The sequence below is a fragment of the Musa acuminata genome, chromosome BXJ3-4 (genome assembly GCF_036884655.1).
Source record: "Musa acuminata AAA Group cultivar baxijiao chromosome BXJ3-4, Cavendish_Baxijiao_AAA, whole genome shotgun sequence".
In the NCBI taxonomy this organism is placed as follows: domain Eukaryota; kingdom Viridiplantae; phylum Streptophyta; class Magnoliopsida; order Zingiberales; family Musaceae; genus Musa; species Musa acuminata.
The window spans coordinates 48,925,211-48,948,250 of NC_088352.1; the positions used below are offsets into that span (position 1 = coordinate 48,925,211).

General features: G+C 39.0%; 1 protein-coding gene across 11 annotated transcripts; it reads left to right on the top strand.

Annotated features, from left to right (window-relative positions):
- Positions 1-218: 218 nt before the first annotated feature.
- Positions 219-22,925, top strand: LOC135636952 (formin-like protein 5). Of its 11 annotated transcripts, none has more exons than XM_065149189.1 (18): positions 219-583; positions 1,275-1,972; positions 2,056-2,277; positions 2,363-7,287; positions 7,571-7,697; positions 10,014-10,085; positions 12,997-13,095; positions 13,223-13,264; positions 15,964-16,044; positions 16,190-16,240; positions 16,309-16,390; positions 17,802-17,896; positions 19,365-19,442; positions 19,517-19,633; positions 19,895-19,963; positions 20,064-20,130; positions 22,114-22,433; positions 22,593-22,925. In XM_065149189.1, the coding sequence occupies exons 1-17, from the start codon at positions 511-513 to the stop codon at positions 22,263-22,265; spliced, it is 7,050 nt and encodes a 2,349-aa protein (XP_065005261.1). In that variant the 5' UTR covers positions 219-510; the 3' UTR covers positions 22,266-22,433; positions 22,593-22,925. The 11 variants fall into 11 exon arrangements, with proteins under 11 accessions (XP_065005261.1, XP_065005263.1, XP_065005264.1 ...); XM_065149191.1 differs by having other exon boundaries at positions 19,371-19,442; XM_065149197.1 differs by lacking the exon at positions 219-583 and having other exon boundaries at positions 1,393-1,526; positions 1,636-1,972.
- The last annotated feature ends 115 nt before the right edge of the window (positions 22,926-23,040 follow it).

Sequence of the window (23,040 nt, forward strand, 5' to 3'; positions counted from 1 at the left end):
ACCGTGAGTGCAGACCGAGTGCGTACGTCCCCGTCTGGGGTACGAATGAGGATTTCATTTGGTAAATTTATGAAGCTAACGAAGGGGCCCCACGCCAGGAAGCGGGTAAAGACCGGACACGTCAACGAATGCAACGCGCCGTGAGAGGTTCATCAGCTGAGCTGGCCTATTTAGCCTCCTAATCTCTGGGGAAAATAAAAGGATTAAAAGAAGGAAACGTAGCAAGGAGAACGCCGCCGTTAACCACCTCCAAATCGCCGATCTCCCCTCCTCTTCCTCTTCTTGCCCTCGTGCTATTCTGAAACCCTAACCGATCCCCGCGTTCCCCCCTCCCAACAATTCTATCCTATTTCCTCGTTTTGCCCCTCGGGCACTCTGGTTCGCCCCCCTGGTCCCGTTTCTTGATCCCGTCTTCGCGTGGCATTGGCGCCGGCGTGGTCGTAGGCCGACGGAGACCTCGAATTTGGATCGGACGGGCGGAGCCACGGCCGCCGGTGGCGGCGCCGGCGGATGGCGCTCTTCAGGAGGCTCTTCTACCGGAAGCCGCCCGATCGGCTTCTGGAAATTACCGAGAGGGTCTACGGTAATCGCTTTCCCTACCATTTTGCACTTTTCTGATCCTGGAAGCTCGATTCTCTACGCGCGTCTTGCCCGTCGTTTTAGAATGAGGAAGTGACCAATTTATAGGGCTTCCATTTCTGTTATTGACGAATGCCAACCTTTTTTGGTAGTTATCCCGGTGCTTATATGCCATTGGAAGTCTTTCTGAATTTGTTGTGAAACCGTGGATGTCCCTTTTCGTGTGAACACATTGGAGCAATTTGTGATTTTTAGTTATTTTCGATGTTATCTGCATTTATGACACAACAATTAACGTGCTTGCCGGAGACTTTGATTACTGGAACCTTTACGTTTGTGCAACTTCCATTTCAAGTGGGGTTAAGTCGATACTACTTGATACTTCACGACAATGTTGCTAGTGTTTTGGCTTCTTGGTTCTCTTTTGAAATTTTTTGCATGCACTAGATCTCTCCACTTGCTGCTTCAGAATGGTGGCTAGTTCTTTCTTTTTCTTATTGAAATCCTTTTCGTGCATGAATTTAATTAAGTTTTATTTGAAACTAGTCTCATAACCTCAGATCTAAATTGGCCTTTACTTATTATTCGTCTAACAAGCTCCCGGCTGCCACACACAGATTATGAAAGTATGCTTATCTTGTCGTTTGTTCTTTGACAATTAGAGATTCCACCCAATTGACTCTCTGCACTTGCAGTGTTCGATTGTTGCTTTTCTTCGGATATTATGGAAGAAGATGATTACAGGAAGTACATGGATGACATTGTTACTCAACTTCATGAGCATTTCCCTGATGCTTCATTTTTGGTAATCAACTTCAAGGGTGAAGTCGAGAGCAAAATTTCAGATATCTTGGCCCAATATGGCATCACTGTCAGGGGGTACCCTCGCCATTATGAAGGGTGTCCAGTGCTTCCTTTGGAGATAATTCACCACTTCTTGAGGTTATGTGAGAACTGGCTAACTTTGGAAAGGCAGCAAAATGTCTTGCTAATGCATTGTGAGAGAGGAGGATGGCCTATTCTTGCATTTATGCTTGCAAGTCTTCTGCTTTACAGGAAACATTACAGCGGGGAACAAAGGACTCTGGAAATGGTGTATAAGCAGGCTCCGAAGGAGCTCCTTCAGATTTTGTGTCCATTGAACCCACAATCTTCGCATCTTAGATATCTCCAATACATAACTAGAATAGGCAGTGAGACATGGCCTCCGCAGGATACTCCTTTCACATTGGATTGCCTAATTCTGAGAGTTATTCCGAATATTGATGGAGAAGGGGGTTGCAGGCCTATAGTACGTGTCTATGGTCAAGACCCTCTGTTCCCAGCTGACAGGAGTTCTAAGGTTCTTTTCTCGACAGCAAAGACAAAGAAACATGTTCAGCATTTCAGACAGGTAAACCTTAATTCCTGGACTAAATGATGCCACTATTCTGAAAAAAAAAAAAATTAGTTTCTCTGTTTCTCATGTAACTGCAGGCCGAGGATGCACCAATAAAATTAAATGTCCGCTGCTGTGTTCAAGGTGATCTGGTCCTTGAATGCATCAATGTGGATGAGTATCTGGAAGATGAGGAGCTAATGTTCAGGGTAATGTTCAACACGGCCTTTATACAGTCTCATATTTTGCTGTTGAATCCTGAGGATATAGACATTCCTTGGGAAGCTGAAGACCGCTTCTCGAAGGACTTCAAAGCAGAGGTAGGGCTGTCTTCTTTTACTAACACAGAGGGATGTTCTTTTTTACCCATACTGTGGGGTTGAAAGCACTTCGTTCCTGAACCAGGTACTCTTTTCAGAGTTTGATGCTGAGTCTGATACTTCCACGGGAACGGGAGCAACGGATGAGGTTGAGATGGAAGTTGGCTCAACAGAGGAGTTCTTCGAGGCAGAAGAGATCTTCAGCAGCCCTGACTGGCATGATGGACAGAAGGATCTCGATATTCAGACAGCTGTATTTTCAAACACACTAGAAACTTTCAGTCCAAGATCTGAAATGTCAAATCCTGAAGCTGATGGACGGAGCCAGTTAGAATCTTTTTATTCTGAACAAGTGACTCTTGTGGATGAAGAAACTCTGGTTCTAGATTTACTTACAGGGGTAAGCATGGACTTAGACCATGCTGATCATGAAAATAACCCTGGTGTAAAGGCATTGAACACTCTGGATGATATGTTTAATGAAGCAAAGAGCACGACTTTGGCAGGTGAAGAGAGTACATCAGACAACTCCAAACAGGATACTACTGACAACATTAGTCTAGCAGTTGAAGAGATAACCTCATCAGCAAGTAGCAGTTTTGAACAGGATAGAGTATGGCAAAGGGCAATATTGACTTCAGATCATGTGGCTCATGAATTAGGGGTCTCATTTTTGGCAGATGACCAAATGAGCAGCCGAAGTGTTAGAGATTCCATAGAGGATACAGGGAATAATTCAGATGAAGTTAGGTGCAAAGTAGAAATGTGTGATGTCACAAATAATACAAGAAACTTTGCCACTGAAAATAGGACAGATTCTGGGTTAGCATATCAGAGGTTGGATTCTGATATTGAAGTCCAGAATTCTGAGAAGCTCAAGCATCATATGTCAAATGAAGCACTTACAGTCGACATTGGACAATCTCCTTTCTCAGTTTTATACAAAGAGAAGGATGAAAAGCCGGAGCCATTAGGCAATTCCATAGAATTATTAAACAAAAGGACAATATCTCAGTCATTCCATCCAAGCCGAGGCATCGATGCAATTTTGGTGGATGCATCATCTCAACCTGAAATTCAATTTGCAGGAAAAACTGTAAGTACATCCAGAGTTACTGCTACAAGTATGACAATAACCGGTTCGTCTCCATCAGAACCATTGTCACCACCTTCAACTGAGGCACTTCTTGAGGCATCATCTACTCCATGTACAGGTCCTCTTTTTGTTTCAATACAACCATCCAACTCACCCACTCTTTCGGTTGCTTCACCTCTTTCATCCACACCTCCACCTCCACCTCTGCCTCCACCTCCATCTTCACCACATATATATTCACGAATTAGGAGAAAAGTCCCTCCCCATCCATCATTGCTTGCCTCCTATGGAGCCTTGTCATTTGCTCTATCTCGACCTTTACAAATACATGATGTATTCCAAAATCCTGACCAACATCTTGGTCCTCAAATGATATGTGATTCTGTTGCCATAAGTGCTACTTCATCTTCACATTTACCTCACCAACCTCCATCCATGCAACTAGACTCTTTGTCGTTGCCTCCTTTGTTACCTTCTCAAGGCCAATCACTCCCTTCACCTCATCATCTGTCTCATTCATCGCCACCTACAGCTATAATACCATCCTCCAACTATCCCCTAGAACTTTCCCCTCCCCTTGCTTCAAGTACTCTTTTTCCACCATCCCCTCATTCTAGTAACACCATATATGACCCTTCACATCTCTCATCAACAGAGCCTGAAAGTGGATTAAACAAAATCTCTGATCCTTCTCCCCCTACCTCACTTCCTTCCTCATCTCCTCCTGGACAAAATGTTGACATATTCATTTCTCCTCTGTCAAATTTATCCACAAAAAAGGATCCATTTGATCCACCACCAGTAGCTGCTTCACCACCACCAAATACAATTTGGCATAACATACCAATGTTTGCTAACATTACACTGTCTGATCCACCTTTTACTCATGGAGGTCCCTCACCAACATGTTCACTCCATGATGAAAGCAAGGAAGTTCTAGCAGCATCACAAGATTTTGCATCATATTCATGTTCTCTACAACTATCACCATCTAAGGCTATATGTAAAGGCGTTCCACCTCCATCTCCACCTCCTCCCCCTCATCCGACAACTCCACCTAGACCTCAGCATCCACCTCCTCCACCACCTCCATTAGGCCTCCCTGAACCACATACAAGAGCAACACCTCTAACTTTATCCCCACCTCCACCTCCAACAAATTCCCACAGAGCACATATAAGAGTTCCTCCTCCACCTCCACCTCCTTTGTTCCCTCCAACTCTAAGAGATCTCCCTAAAGGACATATAAGATCTCCATCATCCTCTTATCTGGAAGTTGACAAAAGCTCATTGATTTTACCAACATCTCTACCTCCTCAAGCAGATGAACATGGAATTGCTCCAAATCCAAAACCATTCACTATAGTACATGAAACAACCACACCTGCAACCTCTTCTCCCATGGAACATATAATGTCTCCTCCACCACCTCAGGGAGCCTCACTTCCATTGCCATTAATTGGAGAAAATGGGAAGGCTCCACCGCCACCATCTTTTCTTGAAAATTTTGGGCAATCTCCACCTCCACCATCTCTTCCTGGAAGTTATGAACGACCTCCACCTCCGCCACCTCCACCACCTCCCCTTCGATGTTGTGGAGGAGCATCTTTGCCACCTTTACTTGGAGATACTGGCGAAGCACCATCTTCACTATCATTCGTTGGAGCATTCGAGAAAGCTCAAAGCCCACCACCTCACCCAAAAGATCATATGCAAGATCCACCTCCAGAACCACCCCCTCCACCGCCTCCCCCAGGAGGAGGTCTATTTGCTCCTTCACCTCTATTGCTTCACCTTAAAGGAGGTCAGGGAGGCATATCCATTCCTCTACTTTCGGCACCTCATCTTGGAGGACACCATGTAGGTGTACCTATTCCACCTCCACCACCTCCCCTTAGAGATGTCATCTCTCCACCTTTACTATCACACCATAGAGTTGTATCTGCTCCTCTATCTACCCGCGAAGGTGTATCAACTGATTCGTCTTCTCCCATGGTGCAGAGAGGTGTATCAGCTCCTCCACCTTCGTCGTCTCCCTCTGGAGGTGTATCTTGTCCTCCACCTCCACCCCCACTTCCAACTCCACCTCCTAGTGATGTATTCATTTCACCTTCACAGCCTCCTTCTAGAGTTGTATCTATTTCTCCACTATCGTCGCCTCCCTTCGGAGTTGTACATGCTCATCCTCCGCCCCCTCCACCCACTCCACCGCCTTTGGCCCCACCTCCACCACATTCAATCCCACCTCCTATTGATGTATTTATTTCACCTCCGCAGCCCCCTTCTCGATTTGTATCTATTCCATTGCTGTCGCCTTCCACTGGAGTTGTACATGCTCATCCTCCACCACTTTCACCTCTACCGCCTCTATCTGGAGTTGTAGTTGCTCATCCTCCACCACCTCCACCTCTGCCGCCTCCCTTCAGAGTTCTAGTTGCTCATGTTCCACCACCGCCACCTCTATCGCCTCCCTTTGGAGTTATAGTTGCTCATCCTCCACCACCTTCACCTCCAACTCCACCACCTCCACCTCTACCTCCACCTCCACCTCCATTGCCATCCTTTGGAGTTGTATCTCCTCCTTCACCGTGGCCTCCCCTTGGAGGAGCCATGTCTACTCCTCCGTTGCCACCGCCTCCTCCTAAAGGAGTTGTGTTTGCTCCTCCTATGTCGCCTCCCTCTAGAGCAAGTGTATCCACTCCTCCGCTGCCTCCCCTTGGAAGTGTATCCACTCCTCCACCTTCACTGCCTCCTCTCAGAGGAGATGTATCTACACCTCCACCTCCATCGCCTTCCCTTGGAGCAAATGTATGTACCCCTCCACCTCCACCTCCATCTCCACCTCCATCGCCTTCCCCTGGAGCAAATGTATCTACCCCTCCACCTCCACCTCCACCTCCGCCTCCACCTCCACCTCAATCGCCTTCCCTTGGAGCAAATGTATGTTACCCTCCACCTCCACCTCCACCTCCGCCTCCACCTCCATCGCCTTCCCTTGGAGCAAATGTATGTTACCCTCCACCTCCACCTCCACCTCCACCTCCACCTCCATCGCCTTCCCCTGGAGCAAATGTATCTATCCCTCCACCTCCACCTCCACCTCCGCCACCATTGTCTCCTTCTGAAGGAGGTGTATTTGGTCCACCTACAACACCTCCTCCTAGAGGAGGTGTATTCGCACCACCACCTCCACCGCCTCCCATTGGAGGAGGTGTATTTGCACCACCCCCTCCACTGCCTCCCCTTGGAGAAGGTGTAGTCGCATCGCCACCTCCACCGCCTCCCCCTGGAGGAGGTGTAGTCACACCGCCACCTCCACCGCCTCCCGCTGGAGGAGGTGTAGTCGCGCCGCCACCTCCACCGCCTCCCCTTGGAGGGGGCGTATTTGTGCAACCACCACCTCCTCCGCCTACCCCCGGAGGAGGTGTATTCGTGACACCACCTCCACCGCCTCCCCCTGGAGGAGGTGTATTTGCTCCACCTCCACTTCCTCCCCCCGGAGGAGGTGGGCAAGCTCCACCACCACCTCCCCCTGGAGGTGTATTTGCTCCACCTCCGCCACCTCTCCCCGGAGGCTGTGGCCAAGCTCCACCTCCTCCACCTCCCCCTGGAGGAGCTGTGTCTACTCCTCCACCTCCACCCAGGGCTCCTGGTGCTCCACCCCCACCAAGGGCTCCAGGTGCTCCACCTCCACCTGGGGCTCCAGGTGCTCCTCCGCCTCCTCAAGCTGGCATAAGAGGCTTACCTCCAAATTCCATGGCTGGGGGAAGGGGAAACATGCTTGCACGTCCTGGAGGACCAGGTATGTCAGCAGCCCGAAGGTCACCATTTAAGCCATTGCATTGGGTGAAAGTATCAAGAGCCATGCAAGGAAGCTTATGGGCCGAGTTACAGAAACATGCTGATGCTCACAGGTATCTCTATTTTACAATTGCTGATCTGGTGTATCAATTTTTTTTTTCATCTTACGTTTCTTGGTACCAACCACCAAATGAGTATAGGAATATTATTCTGGAGTTTCTAACAAACATTTATTGGTTAAAAGCTATTTCTGAGATGCCAAAACTTATGTCTTATTTTGTACTTTGGTATGTTTTTAACTTCTTATTAATATTTAGAATTATAGGTTACCTTTATTCTCAGCTGCAAACTTATTCTTTACATCTGCTTCCTAAAAAGCCAACCTTTTGAATACAGCACTTCAGAATTTGATGTGTCAGAACTTGAAAGTCTCTTCTCTGCAGTAGTTCCAAAGTCAAAGGATAGCTCAAAATCTGACGGCCGACAAAAATCTGCTGGATCTAAATCTGATAAAGTTCACCTGGTAACTCTTTGGAGCATAGTACCTACTGCCAAATAGCTACTACAAGATTTGTCAATTTTAGTAACTTCTTTTCATGTTGTAACTTATGCTGTAGGCTCCTAGCAGTAGCTTGAAGGACTTGTGTGGTCCATGCAGCCATTTCCTATCATGTACATTATAATGTCTAATTGGCAACTCTAAATTGTTATCCTTTTATACTTCAAGCATCACCAGGAGAACTCAAGACATGGTAAATGTGAAAGAAAATGGTACTTGACTACAAAGAACGATAAGGGGAAAAATGAGCATAATCTAGTCAAGTTAATAATATTAATATATGCTAAGTTGTTTTGTTGCTTTGACTTTCTGCAACGTTAGTATTGTTAAATTGGTTATTGGTATGGGAAAGCACAGATCAAATTGGATAATTTTAATACCTAATCAACCAAACTGTCCATAGTTGCTGAATTTTTGTTAGTATACATTCAATAAGGATTTATCTTTTGCTGATACTTTGTCATAAATTATGAAAGTTTAAAATCGTTAGTCTGATATCATTTTGATCTCTTGTCAGCTAGTATGGGAATATGAACTGGTATACAAGGTGGTATAGCAATCTGTATTATCCTGTATTACTAAAAAGATGATAAAATGTGGAGACTGTCTGATACCGAGATATTGATCCTGTACTGGTTCTTGGTCAGACAAGTAAATACTGGTCAACACATATCAGTCCAACTAGTAATTGAAACCCTAATTCTGAAAAATAGAACCTGATAAATTATTGCATTTACTTTTTGCACTGAAAAATTGCAACTGAAGTCTGACCTCAATTTGGATTTCTGCAACTCCAACATATGCATTTATTCACATTTTTTGGTTCCATGTAATCATACATGAGTGCTTTTGCATTTGGAATAGAGGTCTTTGCATTTTGATGTGCAACTAGGGAACAAGCATGTTAAATTGTGGATTACAACTTAAGGCTGCAACTGATGAGACCTATTTGGACTTCTGTCATCTCTTTGACCATTGACTGACCATCACTGTTTTTCTTGCCACTTAATTTGGCCATGGTCAACCATCCTGAACACTGCCATATAGTCTACCTACCATGGTTATTGTTGCTTCATTCACGTGTTACTACTGTCCAACTACAATCCATCTTGGCCATCACCACCTTTCAGGCATTCACCTGGACCATCATCATCCCTCTTCTAGCTGCTCGTCACCAGTTTTGTGATGAGTGCTGCACCTTTCTGCCTTTACTTCTCCTCTCGCCACCATTCTTGCCACTGTTGTTCCTTCTAGTATACAGCTTGGCCTTCATTGTCCCATTTGGCCACTAGCATCCATCATGTTGCCAACCCACCTATTGTTGGCCTTCTTATTGCTCATCTTGATGATTATTATCATTGTCACACCCCAGTCCCTGTTTTGATCACTTTAGTCCTCCCAACTGTCTGATCAGCACTCACTCCCTGAATTATGTTGCGTCTGTTACCATCCACTCTGATCGCATCACCGCCAACTGTTCAATTGCCCATCTCTTCCAATCACTTGCAAGTCCCACTTGTGATGAGCCAAACAGACAGATCAAATGATTATGTGTGACATTTATAAATTTGAATTACCTTAGTTGGGGTTAAATCTAATTATGTAACCAAATGTCTCATTTAGTTCCGTTTTATGAACCTGTCCTCTACCTGTCTGAACTATCTGCTATATCTTTCTATGATCCAAATTGCAGGTGATTGGCCTATGTACATGTTCTATAGTATGATACAGAAAATAAGAAGGCTGATCACTAACTCATTTCTTGAGATCTGCAACCTGTCGCTTTTTCTGTAATAGTTTCAGAAAAACAAGAAACAAGGTCTTAATGAAATCCATTAATTTTATGTATACTCAAGTACTTTTAAGTTGTAACTATAATTCAACTACTGAAGAAATCTTATGGGAGATTTCAGTTGAAATACTGATTATTACTGACCAATCATGGAACTCTTATACCAAGATAGAAGCAAGGTATATTTTGTAGTCTGCTAGGTGTGATGTTGGCCAACTCCAATAAAAGCCCATTCTTAGAATCTAAATTATTTTGTTCATATTATCATGTTCCAGTCTGTTGGCCTATTGTGCTGCTTACCCTATGTGCTTGGCTTTAAGTCTAACCTTGTCACAGCAATTTGGATTTAGGCTATTTTTCCTTAGCTTTCTGTTAATAACTTGATCCTTATACATTGTGAAGCATGACCTCAATTTTCTAAAACAAATGCTTATCAGTCAAATCATTTTCATGTTTTTACCTACCACGATATTATTACCTATTTGTAGATCGAACTAAGGCGAGCCAATAATACTGAAATCATGCTGACAAAAATCAAGATGCCACTGTCTGATATGATGGTAATCTAAATCTTGGTCTTTCTCCCCTTTTTGTCATTTAATCTATGTGTTCATAATTTTTTTTAAAGGAAAATATGCTCATACATTTTTCCACTGAGATAGTATGATGAAGATTTTTTAATCTTTTCACTTGTTTTACATCTTAGAGCTTGTGCATTTGATTGCTAACAAGAATATTGATTTATACTTCAGATTTAATTCTTGATAATAACATTTGAATCACATGCAATTTTTCGAATTTTGGCATCTCAAATCATTGTGTGGAATTATTTTTTTGGGCTTTACATGTTCTACTTTCTGGGATGCTTATGCCGATAATTACAGAATTTGTTTCTTTTTTTTTTTCTATTGAGTACTCGTTATGTTCTGAAGGAACTAGGTGAAACGTTACTCAAGTAACTGACTATTATCATGAGGGCATGTACCACATGACTTTGGTTTTGTTGGACACTGTGACTAAGTCTCGAAGAATATTTGAAAAAAGATTATGCTAACTCAATCTGCAAAAATATCAAGCTTAAGATAGTCTGATCTTTGGTGAGTTCCTGATCAGAGATATGGGAGAATAAAGAAAGAGAGAATCTAAAAAGAAACTCTGATGTACTTGTTTCTTTTAAATGTCTGCTGTACTGATCATCTCCAGACCAAAAGAATCAAAGATATGGACATTATGACCAAATACATGCATCCTCATTTTGCAAGCTAGGCATGTTATAATTCAATTACAATCAGATTTAGAACTAATCGGATAGGATCTAATGGCCAGATTGCAGATGATTCGAGTTCTCAAGGCAAGAGTGGAGAGAGATCATAAGTAGTGACTATGATAGAGAGTTATGTAAAAGCAAGAACATAAAAGAAAAAGGTTGGAGTGCAGCTAAAATGAACTGACCATTAAATATATTCACAATGGCATTGTTGACTATTTTTATTATAGGGTTAAGGTCCATTTTAGCTCCTGTGATTTTGGCCATAGACCACTTAAGTCTTTATGGTTTATTCGTATCTAAAATAACCTCTATATTTTTAAAAAAGTAGCATATAAACTCTTTTCGTCAAATATGAGTTAATAGATATTATAGTCTGCTTATGTGGCATGCTGACTCACAATAAACCATTAATATAATAACACATGTAATTTAAGTTTTTTTAAAAAAAAACTGAGATCACCATCAATGACGAGAGGAGGCGTCATCATGGAAACGACTACCAGCAGCAACATCGAGTCGTTGCTGCCTAACAAGGCGTCATACGCACGTAGCCTCTCCCATGTTGATAATGAGCTCAGGAGTTTCCTGTCCTACCTTAGGTGGATGTGCATCGACTTGTCCGACGCTAGGCACGCAGTGGTTTCCTGGTCCCTCTTCCTCCTCCTAGACATCTTCGTCCCCACCACCTCCCACTTCGTCCTCTCCTGTGCCCCATTTGTCGCGCCTACGACATGGTGGTCCAGCTCTCCTTCACCTCTGCCTTCGACCTCTTTTACCTCTGCCTCTCTGCCTTCGTCCGTCGCTACGACCTCCATCGCTTCCTCTTCCCTGACAAAATGGACCTTAACCATTTTTAAAACTTAAATTACACGTGTCATTATATTAATGATTTATTATGAGTCAAAATGTCACGTAAGCAGACTCTAACGTCTATTAACTCAGACTTGACGCGAGGGGCTTATATACTATGTTTTTTAAAATGTATGGGTTATTTTAGACACGAGTAAATCATAAGGGCTTAAGTGGGCTATGATCAAAACCACAGTGGTTAAAATAAATCTTAACCTTTTTTAAAATTTAAATTATACGTATCATTATATTAATAATTTATTGTGAGTCAGCATGTCACGTAAGCAAACTCTAATGTCTGTTAACTCAAACTTGACGGAATGAGCTTATATACTACGTTTTTGAAAATATAGGGGTTATTTTAGACACGAGTAAATTATAAGGGTTTAAGTGGTTCACAACCAAAATAACAAGGGCTAAAATGGACCTTAACCATTTATTATAAGTTCCAAAGCAAATTTAGCCATGACTTTATTAAATAAATCATAGGGGCAGTCATAGTAGAGAAAATAAAAGGAGTATATAGATTTCCTTCTATGCACTGTTACAAATTTCTTGTCTGGTTAAATTTAGAGAAAAAGAAAACCCTACAAAATAATAAAAACTAAAACAAACCAAATCAGACCAAATTGGCTCATTAAGAAACAACTAAATGTAGCCCGATAAAACTAATTATAAAGAGATATTTTGTTTATTTTACACTTTTTTTTATAAAACTGAGGCATTTTAATTGGATCACTTACTATACCTACCATATTTGTTTATTGTATATGTCTCCTTAGCTAATGTGTGCGAAAACTTGGGTTGCGGAGCTCCCTGAGCTTTAGGGAAATTGAACAAGTGCTAAACAAGTAGAAAGTACATCTCAGGCTCTTGTCTCAACCATGTTTGATAGAGATGTGGTTAATTCCATTAGTATTTTTTTATGTTGAACCTTAAATCTTGAGTTGCGAGAGTATATTCTCATAAAATTTGGTTTATATTGTGACAAGTATGGTCAGGCCATACAAACACATGAAAGGGGTCAAACTCAAGGAAGGGGATTTGGCTATCTTTCAGGAACTTATATTCAGTAAAATAATTTCTGATATTAATGAATGAATGTGTTCTCTTATACACAATTTTCAGCTTAATGGTCAGTCATTACTCCCGAAAACTAGAAAAAGATCTTTATTAGTGAACTTTTCTTCTATTTTTGCGTTGTAAATCACATAAGTAATAGTCTTGTACAAATAAATAATTCACATAGAATGGATTTGGGCACAAGTTCTTAAACTGAACTCTGTTTTAGCTATTCCAAAGTCATGAAATTCGGTACTATACTTAAACCTGTCTTTTCTTCCAACTTGTAGAGTGCTGTTCTTGCGTTGGACGATTCACTTCTTGATGCTGATCAAGTAGAAAACTTGATAAAGTTTTGTCCCACCAAAGAGGAAATGGAACTTCTTAAGGTATGCGTAGAACATGATACTCATTTACACTTGTTCACTATTTTGGCCATTGAACTTCTTGTTTTTTTGTATTTGGATTCAAATTATTTATAAAAGGACTTACTTCTGTCATTGCAACTTTTTCTAGGGCTACAGTGGCAACAAGGAAAACCTTGGGAAATGTGAGCAGGTAAATTCTTGAGACTTTTAACCTGTTAGTTGAATATTGCTTTTCACGACTGAAGATAGCAAAATAACAAAGTGCTCCAAGAGCAGTATTGAACATGTTGAAAAAGGAGATTGCAAGGTTATAGGGCATATTAATATCTTTTGTACATCAACGATGAGATGAATTTGTTAAGGGCAACAAAATGTTGTTATCAAAGTCCATCTATGCATCAACTAAATTTGACAACATTGATATATCAAATAAGATAATTACACAAACAATTTAATACCCTTTGGATAAGTTATACTCATTTTGCTACAAATCTAGGTTTCCAACAGGTGGCTAACTTTCTTGGTAAATAGCACATACACAATGTGATACATGTATGCCCTCTCCTTATAACTTGGGGATTATAATATCATAATAGGTGTTTGTCAGTTTTTCTTTTTCCCTGTTGCTATTCTCTTCGTTTTCAACTATAGCTTTTAACTTATTTTTGCATTGTATCTTCTTTTTTATTCTCTCATTGCACTTATTGAAACCAAGGATCTGAATGTTGCATGTTTGGACACGCATGTCAATTTAGAGTGACGTCAAATGTCTTAACAATTGTGGTTAAAATGTATACTCATATTAGAACTTATGATATTGTTTCAATCAACAACCAATAGCCCCATGCACAAGGTTCCCACCGGCCATGACTATGGGATTTAGGGAGAATCAATGAGACTGTACCCATGACTGGAACCTTGGTCACCTGAATATTCTTCAATTGACGATCATCAAAAAATGAAGGTTGTAATTGCATATAAAATTGTCTGGCAACAAATCAAGGTTTACAGTTTTAGGTACCAGTGCTATGTCCATAGTCGGATTGCTACGGGCATATAAATGCTAGTGTATTAACACGTGCTGTGCTAGCACGTACTGTGGTACCAAGAAAGGAGGGAAGAGGAGGAAAAGGAGAGAAGGGTACCAGGAGGGCAGAGGGGTTGGTGGTGCCGGTGGCAGGGAAAGCAGGCAACATTGCAAGGCACGAGGATTTTGCAAGCTGGAAGAGATGTAATTAGGGCCTCGTCATGACTCTCGTCTCTTTTTTAAACTGGGAGATTAAGAAAATAATAATAATGGATCGATCTGTCCAAAAATGGGTGGTCCTTATCCCAGTTCATGCCCGAACCAATAAATACTGATCAGTATATTATCGGTCTAGGTGAAATGACAAATCTTGGTCAAGATGTGGTTGTTGAGATTGATGTGTAAGTTTATTAAGAATTTAGAAATAACTAATAAAAGAAGTTACTTCCATGAACAATTAGTTTTAGTTCCAATAAAGGATAAAATAATGGAGAATGATTTAATATGATACGGATATGTCTAAAAGGAGACTTATAAACTCAATAAAGACATTTAAAATAATAAGAAGAGACTTGACTGCTCTTTATTTGACTAAAATATTGTCTTAAACATAGCTTAAGGGTGGAAAAAGATACATGTAACAGACCAAATAGTTCTAATATTACCGTTTGTTGTTGTTAATGTTGTACATATCAAAATCTGACCATGGGCATATGAATATAACGTTGCTCAAAGAAATACTAAGAGTACATCTTGTCCCATTTTGGTGGGACCTTATCAAGTAGATATCATTGATAGTATGAATGTATCATGTACATTTTGAGGTCCTCCTGACCTAAATGTATTGATCGTCTTTTAAAATTATGATTTTTCTAGGATATTTCTTTTATGGGTAGAGTATTTCCCCGAAGTACATTATCCCTATGTTTCCAGGGCCAGATTCACTACAGTTTTCAGAATTGAATTGGGTTTTGGTTTAAGATTTTGACTCAGGATGACTTGGAAGTCTGATATAAGTTAATTATCAGGCTAGATCTGATCATATCTAACTTTGAGCAGGTAGACAGAATTTGGAACTATTTATTTTCACTTCTATTCCTGTTCATTCTAATCCAATTGAAACATTCCAAGTTCACATACTCAGTCCACCTATAGCATTGTGCACATTTCAAAAAATAATTGATTTATGGATACAAAGGTCATAATCAGGTGTATAGTTTGATTATTTGAGTGTGTTGTAACTCTGATCACGCACAGTAAAATAGAAAATTTCATGTAATTCATCCACGATGACATATAGTTGCATGTTTAACTTGGGTGGTGATCAACCACTGTTGATGATTTGCAACCACCTTTTAGTCGTCTTTGTAAAAGAATCATAGAATTGCAGCTGATGACACTTGTGCAGAACATGCTCTCCATGAATTTAAACTTCACTTAAATTATTCTGCTTCACTTTATCCTGAATGTTCACATGCTCACATATGCTGAGAATGAGTCTTAGGACTACTTATTTCCACCTTTTATGCTTTAAATTCTATACACAGTAACTTTGTACTGCACTTTCTATGAAAAATTTTTGGTTTCAAATTACCCCTATATTTTGAAACTCTTAGGCTTTTATTGGTGGCAATCACTATGACTAGGTAATCCATTCCACATCTATGAGGTGCTTTTCTTTAGCCAATTTCTATCTGTGCATTACAGGCTTCATAGAACTCTTTTGCATATATGAGCTTTACTGTGTGATAGAAGTTTCATCAGCACATGTATGCATTTCCTTGAATCTGTTACCTTTGAAGATTCTTTTTAGCTGCTATTTGGAATTAAAATAATATTTTTTTGGAACTTCTGAACTACAGTTCTTTTTGGAGTTGATGAAAGTACCACGGGTTGAATCCAAACTACGGGTATTTGCATTCAAGATTCAGTTCAACTCACAAGTAACGTACTTTCTCTATTTTCCATATAGTGTGCTTCTTAATGCACATAAAAAGTATGTTTACACAGCATATATTGCTACAAATTGGTCAGTGATTGCAGGCCTCCTGACTTATCATCTAGATTTTCTTACCTCTTTCTTTTCAGATTTCAGATATTAGAAAGATTTTGCACACTGTAGATTCTGCTTGTGAAGAGGTAAAAATTTTAAAGTTTATTTTCTGAGATATATCTGATAAGTAACTGCTTTTCATATGACTTGTCAGGTCCGGGGCTCTGAGAAATTAAAGGAAATAATGAAGAAGATTCTGCATCTTGGAAATACACTAAACCAGGGAACTGCAAGAGGTAATGGAATTTCTCTCTGTGCTAAATCTATTAAAAGTTTAAAACTATTGAAGCTGTCTCAGGTAAAAGAAATACATGTTTGGGAAAAGATGGGTATGGCCACTCTCTTTTAGCTAAGAAAAATGAGAAAAGGGTATAAAGTAAAGAATATCTTTGAGGAAAATAAGTAGAAAATAAAGCATATAAAGATTGTGAAGATAAGCTTCTGCAGCAAAACTGATGGCATACCAACAAAAAAATGTTAAATCAAAATAAGTTAAAAATAACTCGGATTGAAAAAACTGAAGAAAATTAAGAAACTCATGAAAAATAGCTTTTTAAATGACTACAAAGGCAATAACGTTATCACATTTTAGATGTTTTGATTTCCACAGATATTTAAGCGATTGGGGAAGTGGTCTTATAAAGAGTGATTGCTGCACCATTATCAATCTAAAATTGCATTATCATCAATCAGGCTAAAAATTTGATTTCTACATGTGAAACTTCACATTTTAGCATATTTACTTGGACAATGATGTGGTGCTATGTACACTTGAATGGATACCAAATAAGTGTTTTTCCTCCGAAGGACATCACATTGTTTACAAAGATATCACCTCTTTATTCAAGAAAATCAAGGTCATATTTGTCAATTAGCTTTTCCGAAACCAGGGATGGACATAAACTAAAGCCGAGTCCATTTTCGAGTTAGCCTAGTACACATGTTATATATGGCTTCCTAACTTCTTCAAAATAGCATACTTCGACTATGGTACTAGACTACTAGTATTGTGGATATATAAAGAGCAATTGAAAAGAAATTATTGTCGAGAAAAGAGGCACATCATTGTTTTCTCTAACTGAGAAACATAAAAGCTCATGGAGTCAGAGATTTAAACTATTCATGTATAGGTATAAACTATTTATCTTTCATGTTTCTTGTGATACATAACCAGGATGTATGTCACTTTGTTTCTTCAGAAGAAGCCAAATCTGTGAAGGACTAATAAGTATAAGAAAGAGGAGGGTTTCACTAGGGCGGTGACAGCAGATATAAAGTTTAGTGAGATGAGTCATGGATCTCCACTGATTTCATTCTATGTAGATATTAAGAAGTGACAAGAAAATGTCTTCACAAACCAAATTCCATGAGAAGCAAATGTGGGCTAGGTTGAAGAAACCAATTACAGTAGTCAATAGAAGTCAATGGCACAAAAGATCCACGGAGCCAACCCCGAATGTTTGGAACTTTATGATATTTTTGTAGTCATACCTCATCCTCATACCATTTGTAAAACCTCATGAAGTCTAGTTTACTTAGCAGATATAAAGTTGTAATCTTTTGAAGTATTAATCTTAACATGTTGCACCTTGTAGGATTGTACTATTTTTCTACAAGGGTCTCCTCACCATTTTTTCTCTTTTACAGGTTCTGCTGTCGGTTTTCGTTTGGATAGCCTTCTTAAACTTTCAGATACCCGTGCGACTAATAACAGGATGACCTTGATGCATTACTTATGTAAGGTGTGGGCACAATTATTCTCTTTGCATATTCGTTAGTATGGTATTTCAAGGTTCCTTATTTTCTTATGTTAGAGAGGGCAGCCAATATATCAAAGTGTTGAGTTTGTTATGTAAAAAGGGAAGCAGCCAAATGCATGAGGTTTGCATCGATCTAGGGTCTAGGATTGATCAATATATGGTTTAAAATGTTGGTTGGGCTGTTATGTATTGATCAGTATTTAATGGTCCAACCAAGCAATGGTAGTGGACCATATAGCTTGGTTACACTTGGGATATCACTGTTTTTCCTTTTTTTTAATAATAACAATTAGTTCAAACTGGTACATTGTCTGGTATCTGGGCATCGTAGTAGTCCAATAGGTCATGAAAGTAGGCATTGAAATGGTATTTAAAACATTTTAATATATAAGCTAGTGATCTAATTGCATGCCAAGTCCATTTTGGATTATAGAATGTAAGATATGATGTCGATACAGATTGCTGTAAAGTTATTAACTGGTTGTCCATACAGAAGATTTTGTAATTTTGACTTGCTGAAGCAATTTCACAAAAAAAGGGAAATATTTGAAAAAAATAACCTGGCTCTTCAACATTTTTCAAATCTACAGAATGGAACAGACTAAGAAATTCAGGACTATTTAGATGTTTCTTAGTCAAAGAAATGAATGTTTTTTTTTTCATTGGTTAAATTGATCTTTGCTTGAAGTATACACCTTTCTAGCTACACCTTTAACTTAGTTCATACTTTCTGTTTTTCTCACACCATAAATAAATTATTTAGAATTGATTTAATCTGATGGTACACCGGTATGTTATCAATTTCGCTAAGCTATCAATTGTATGATATTAGTATGCTAGGTGCGAATATCTGTCTGCACACACTGACATATAAGCTATCATTCTTACATGTCCAAATCATCTTAATAGGGTAATGGACAACTCAGCTATATTTTCAAGCCTTATCAATTCACACTTTGATGCCTAAAAGCCTTCTTGTTTGAAACACCTAGGTCCACCACATGTAACCATTTCATCTATAGGTCTCATTAGAACATGTTCACATGAATTTAAATGATTTTTCATCATTATATCTTCTGTGGGATTTATGTCTAATTGTTCATACATGTAAATATATTATTTTCTATCGTTATAGTAACTACACACCTACCACAACTCTTATCATTTTCTCGACACTTTTTGTACATTTTGCTCTTCTAAAGCATGACTGATCAAATAATATATAACATGGAGACCAATCTTATATATAACTGGTGAGTTCATCTATTACCAACATAAAAAGACAAAAACTTAAAGTTGATACTTGATGTCATTCTATACTAATAGTAAACTCATTAAGCACACTTCTTACCATAAGAAAGAATTAAAATAACTATTTTTTTTTTCACATGGCAGAGAATTTGTCATGTCAACCAGTCAGTTCAGAGAATTAAACTAACTATAAGAAAAGTTTCAGGTCCTTGCTGAGAAGTCAGCACATCTTTTGGACTTTCATGAGGATCTTGTCAGTTTGGAAGCTGCATCAAAGGTTTTGAACTGTTTTTCTGAGTCTACCACTAGAAGTTTCAGTTCTTGTTATATTGGAGTATCTTGTTCATGCAGATACAACTGAAGTCAATGGCTGAAGAGCAGCAAGCCATCGTCAAAGGGTTAGAGAAGGTTGAATTGGAACTAACTGCTTCAGAAAGTGATGGTCCAGTATCAGAAATCTTTTGCAAAGTATATGCTCCTGTTCTGGTCCAATGTTTTTCTTCAAATCTTGTTTTCATTTTCTTCCTGCCTAAAGGATTGCTGCTTGTTCCAACAGGATATGAAGTATTTGAGTTTATGTCTTATCAAATCCTCACTAGATGTTCTATTGCATTCATGGCTTGCATATTGAATCTTTTCTGCATTTTTTTTTCTGATAAAGCTAAAAATATTCTTGATACTATCCAATTCCTAACATATTCTTATCCTAATCAAGAAACTTATGTTTAGACTTTGAAGGAGTTCACTGCTGTTTCTGGTGCAGAAGTGCGATCCTTGACATCACTTTATAATGCAGTCGTATGCTTCTGAAATCTCATCTCTACCAATTGACTTATCTAACTTTTCTAATATTTCAATGTGTGATATGATATTTGTGCATGTTTTAAAACTCTTACAGGGTAAATATGCAGATTCACTTGCAATGTATTTTGGTGAAGATCCTGCACGCTGCCCGTTTGAACAAGGTACATTTTCTAGATGTATTTATTGAGCCATGCAATTTAGAGTTCCTCTGTACAAAAAAGTTGGGAAGAACCTAAACTTGCCCAGTTAAGGAGTAGCGAAATACTTCTGTGTAAGCAGAAAGTGTTTAGATAAGAGTTAAAATGAGAATGTTCAATCATTGTAATGCATTTGTCTTCAAGAAACTAGTTTTGGAAAAAGAAAATAATGAAACCTTGATTTTTTGCATAAGCATTTTAGTGTTATTATTTTGCAGGATTCTGCAACGAGGTTAGCTCTAAGAGTAGTTAGTTCTGTTAGTTGTTTAGACACTAGAGGGTTGATAAAATGGAGCGACATTTCCTCTCTTCTCTTTGATCTTCAGGGTTTTGTATTGATTTACAATGTGACACCATTGAAAAATTGAACAGTGGATGTCTTTACCATTAGTCATTTATTTTCCAGTTGATGTATCTGGTGATGTTCCAACAAATAAAACCCAATGTTAACTAAAAGAATTAAAAGATTTATGGGGGACCTGATGTCCACTGGTAAAAAAGCCAACCCTGTCATTAGTAATCATTGTGGTGGTTCCTCATTGCTCAATGTAAGGCTTTTTTTTATTAGTGATTAACACTAACTATATCAAAGTTGTTCCTTTGCTATCTGCGAGACTAGAGTTTTGAGTCATAGAAATAGCTTCTATATTTAGAAAAAAGACTACATACATTGACCCTCCTCAAACCCTTGCAATGGGAGTCTCGTACACTGGGTCTGTATTTCTTTTTTACATCAAAGGATTTCATAGTAACTTGTACTCATCTGTCCAGTTTTCTATAGCTATTCACATGCCCTTTCGAAAGACTTTTAGCAGACTGTAAAGAAACCAGTTCTAAAAAAACACATACTGAAAGTGGATCAACTTTTAAATCAATATGTAGGTTAAGATGTTCTTGACTTGAATGAGGTTTCCCAGTCAGCTAAATATTGATTAATTAGAAAACCAAAGATATCATGTTCTTCTTCAGGGGACTTGTTGAATCGTGTATGGGCCCCTTGAAGCATATTATTCAATCTTTTATCTGCTGCAGAAGGCAAAATTGTTTCAAGTTGCACTAAATATTATTAGCATCGTGAAGATCAACATGGTGTAAGCAAGTCTATTGTTTACATCACTAAATAATAATGTTCCACTAGTTTCATCCGGATGAAACCCAATCGAAGTTTAGGGCTGTCAAATCTTAAATATGTCCTTGAAATTTTTTATAAATGATGTTCCTGCTATTTAACAGTAAATGTCATGCTTGATGTATATTTTGACATGTCATGTAGTTCCTAATCATAGTCAAAAGTTCAGTGTTTGGCAGTATTTCAGCAAAGTTGGATTATTTGTAATTCAAGGACAATGATAAATTTGGAATATTTTCGTGAAAAGTGCAGAGTAATAAAAATTTGTTTAAGTAGATAGTTATATGATCAACTTTTGCACTTTTATGACAAACTTCATGGTGGCACACATCATTTACCTAAACAATATGATAATTATTTAATTCATAAACAATTTGTTTTATTTTGTATTTACATAATTTGAGTATCGATCACGGACATGCAAACAGATTGCTAAACCTTTTGGTGAAGAAAGAATTTGGATAAATTTTCAATTATTTGACAAATTTTGTATCTACACATTTTGTAGTCTCTGCAATGTAGTTGGACCGCATCTCCATGTTGTACCTATTTTCCCTATATCCGGACTTCACATGTCTAGATCACTAAAACGGATTTGTCTAATCAATAATTATGGAGTCTCTTGTTTGCACCTCTACATATTCTCATTTTTTTCTACTGATGTGATAATTGGAATGTATTTACTATTAGTTATGGGCCTCCAATTATGCCTGCCATCCTCGATGCAGTGTGCTTGTTCTCCATTTTGAAACTGGGGCATACTTTATCACTTCATATTTCTACCAATAACTTCTATTTTTTATGTCAAAACTTTGCAGTGGTCTCTACTCTTCTTAATTTTGTGCGGATATTCCGAAAGGCACACGATGAGAACCGCAAGCAGGCCGAACTTGAGAAGAAGAAAGCCCAGAAAGAGGCCGAAACAGAGAAGTCCAAAGAGGCAAACATAGCAAAAAATGTTTCTAGATGACATCTAGTTTGCCTGCCCTTGCATGACTTCTCACCTTGTGCTTGGGATACATGCTGTTTTGGCCAGCAACCAAGCATTTGTGCAGATAACTTGCGCAACTGCTTCAGAATTTGCACCACTCTTGTACGAGGAAACTGAATTGCACCACACCTACGGGGAAACAAAGTGGTAAGTATCGCTCATTCCACTTTGTTATGCACTTTCATGAAAGATAGTAAGTACTATTATCTGACAGAACAAATAAACTCTATAACAAATATCAATATCATATGATTTCTTCATCAAGTTTTGGACGACTGAGTTTGTTTTGCTGACCATTTCCGACAGGTATGTCTCAGGCAATGGCCAATTGTTTGGCATTCTGGCTAATGGAGCCTCAAATTTTGTATCTGTAACCTTTGTACAGAGCTAACCCGACAGCTCACATGATTCTTTCTGTACAGTTCCTATTAGATTTTCTTTTTTAAACTTAGGTAGATATGAGAGTAGATCAGAAACTGTTGTACAATGAGGATGAAAGAGAAGCAAAATACGAAAAATTGTAGCTCTCTTGAAGTAGGTCACAGGAATAAATATTCTTTTTTTCTGTACTCTTACGAGAAATTTTGTAATTTAAATCATTTTTGAAGAATCAAGAAGTCATGTGTTGCTGGAGGTGCATGCCTCTTCCTCATCCTACACCTCAACAAACACCCGAAATCGGGTGCTGGCTATGCTTTGTCAGGCACACTCTCTTGGGTATTATTGTTGAATTTTATTCTGAATTGAAAAGTTC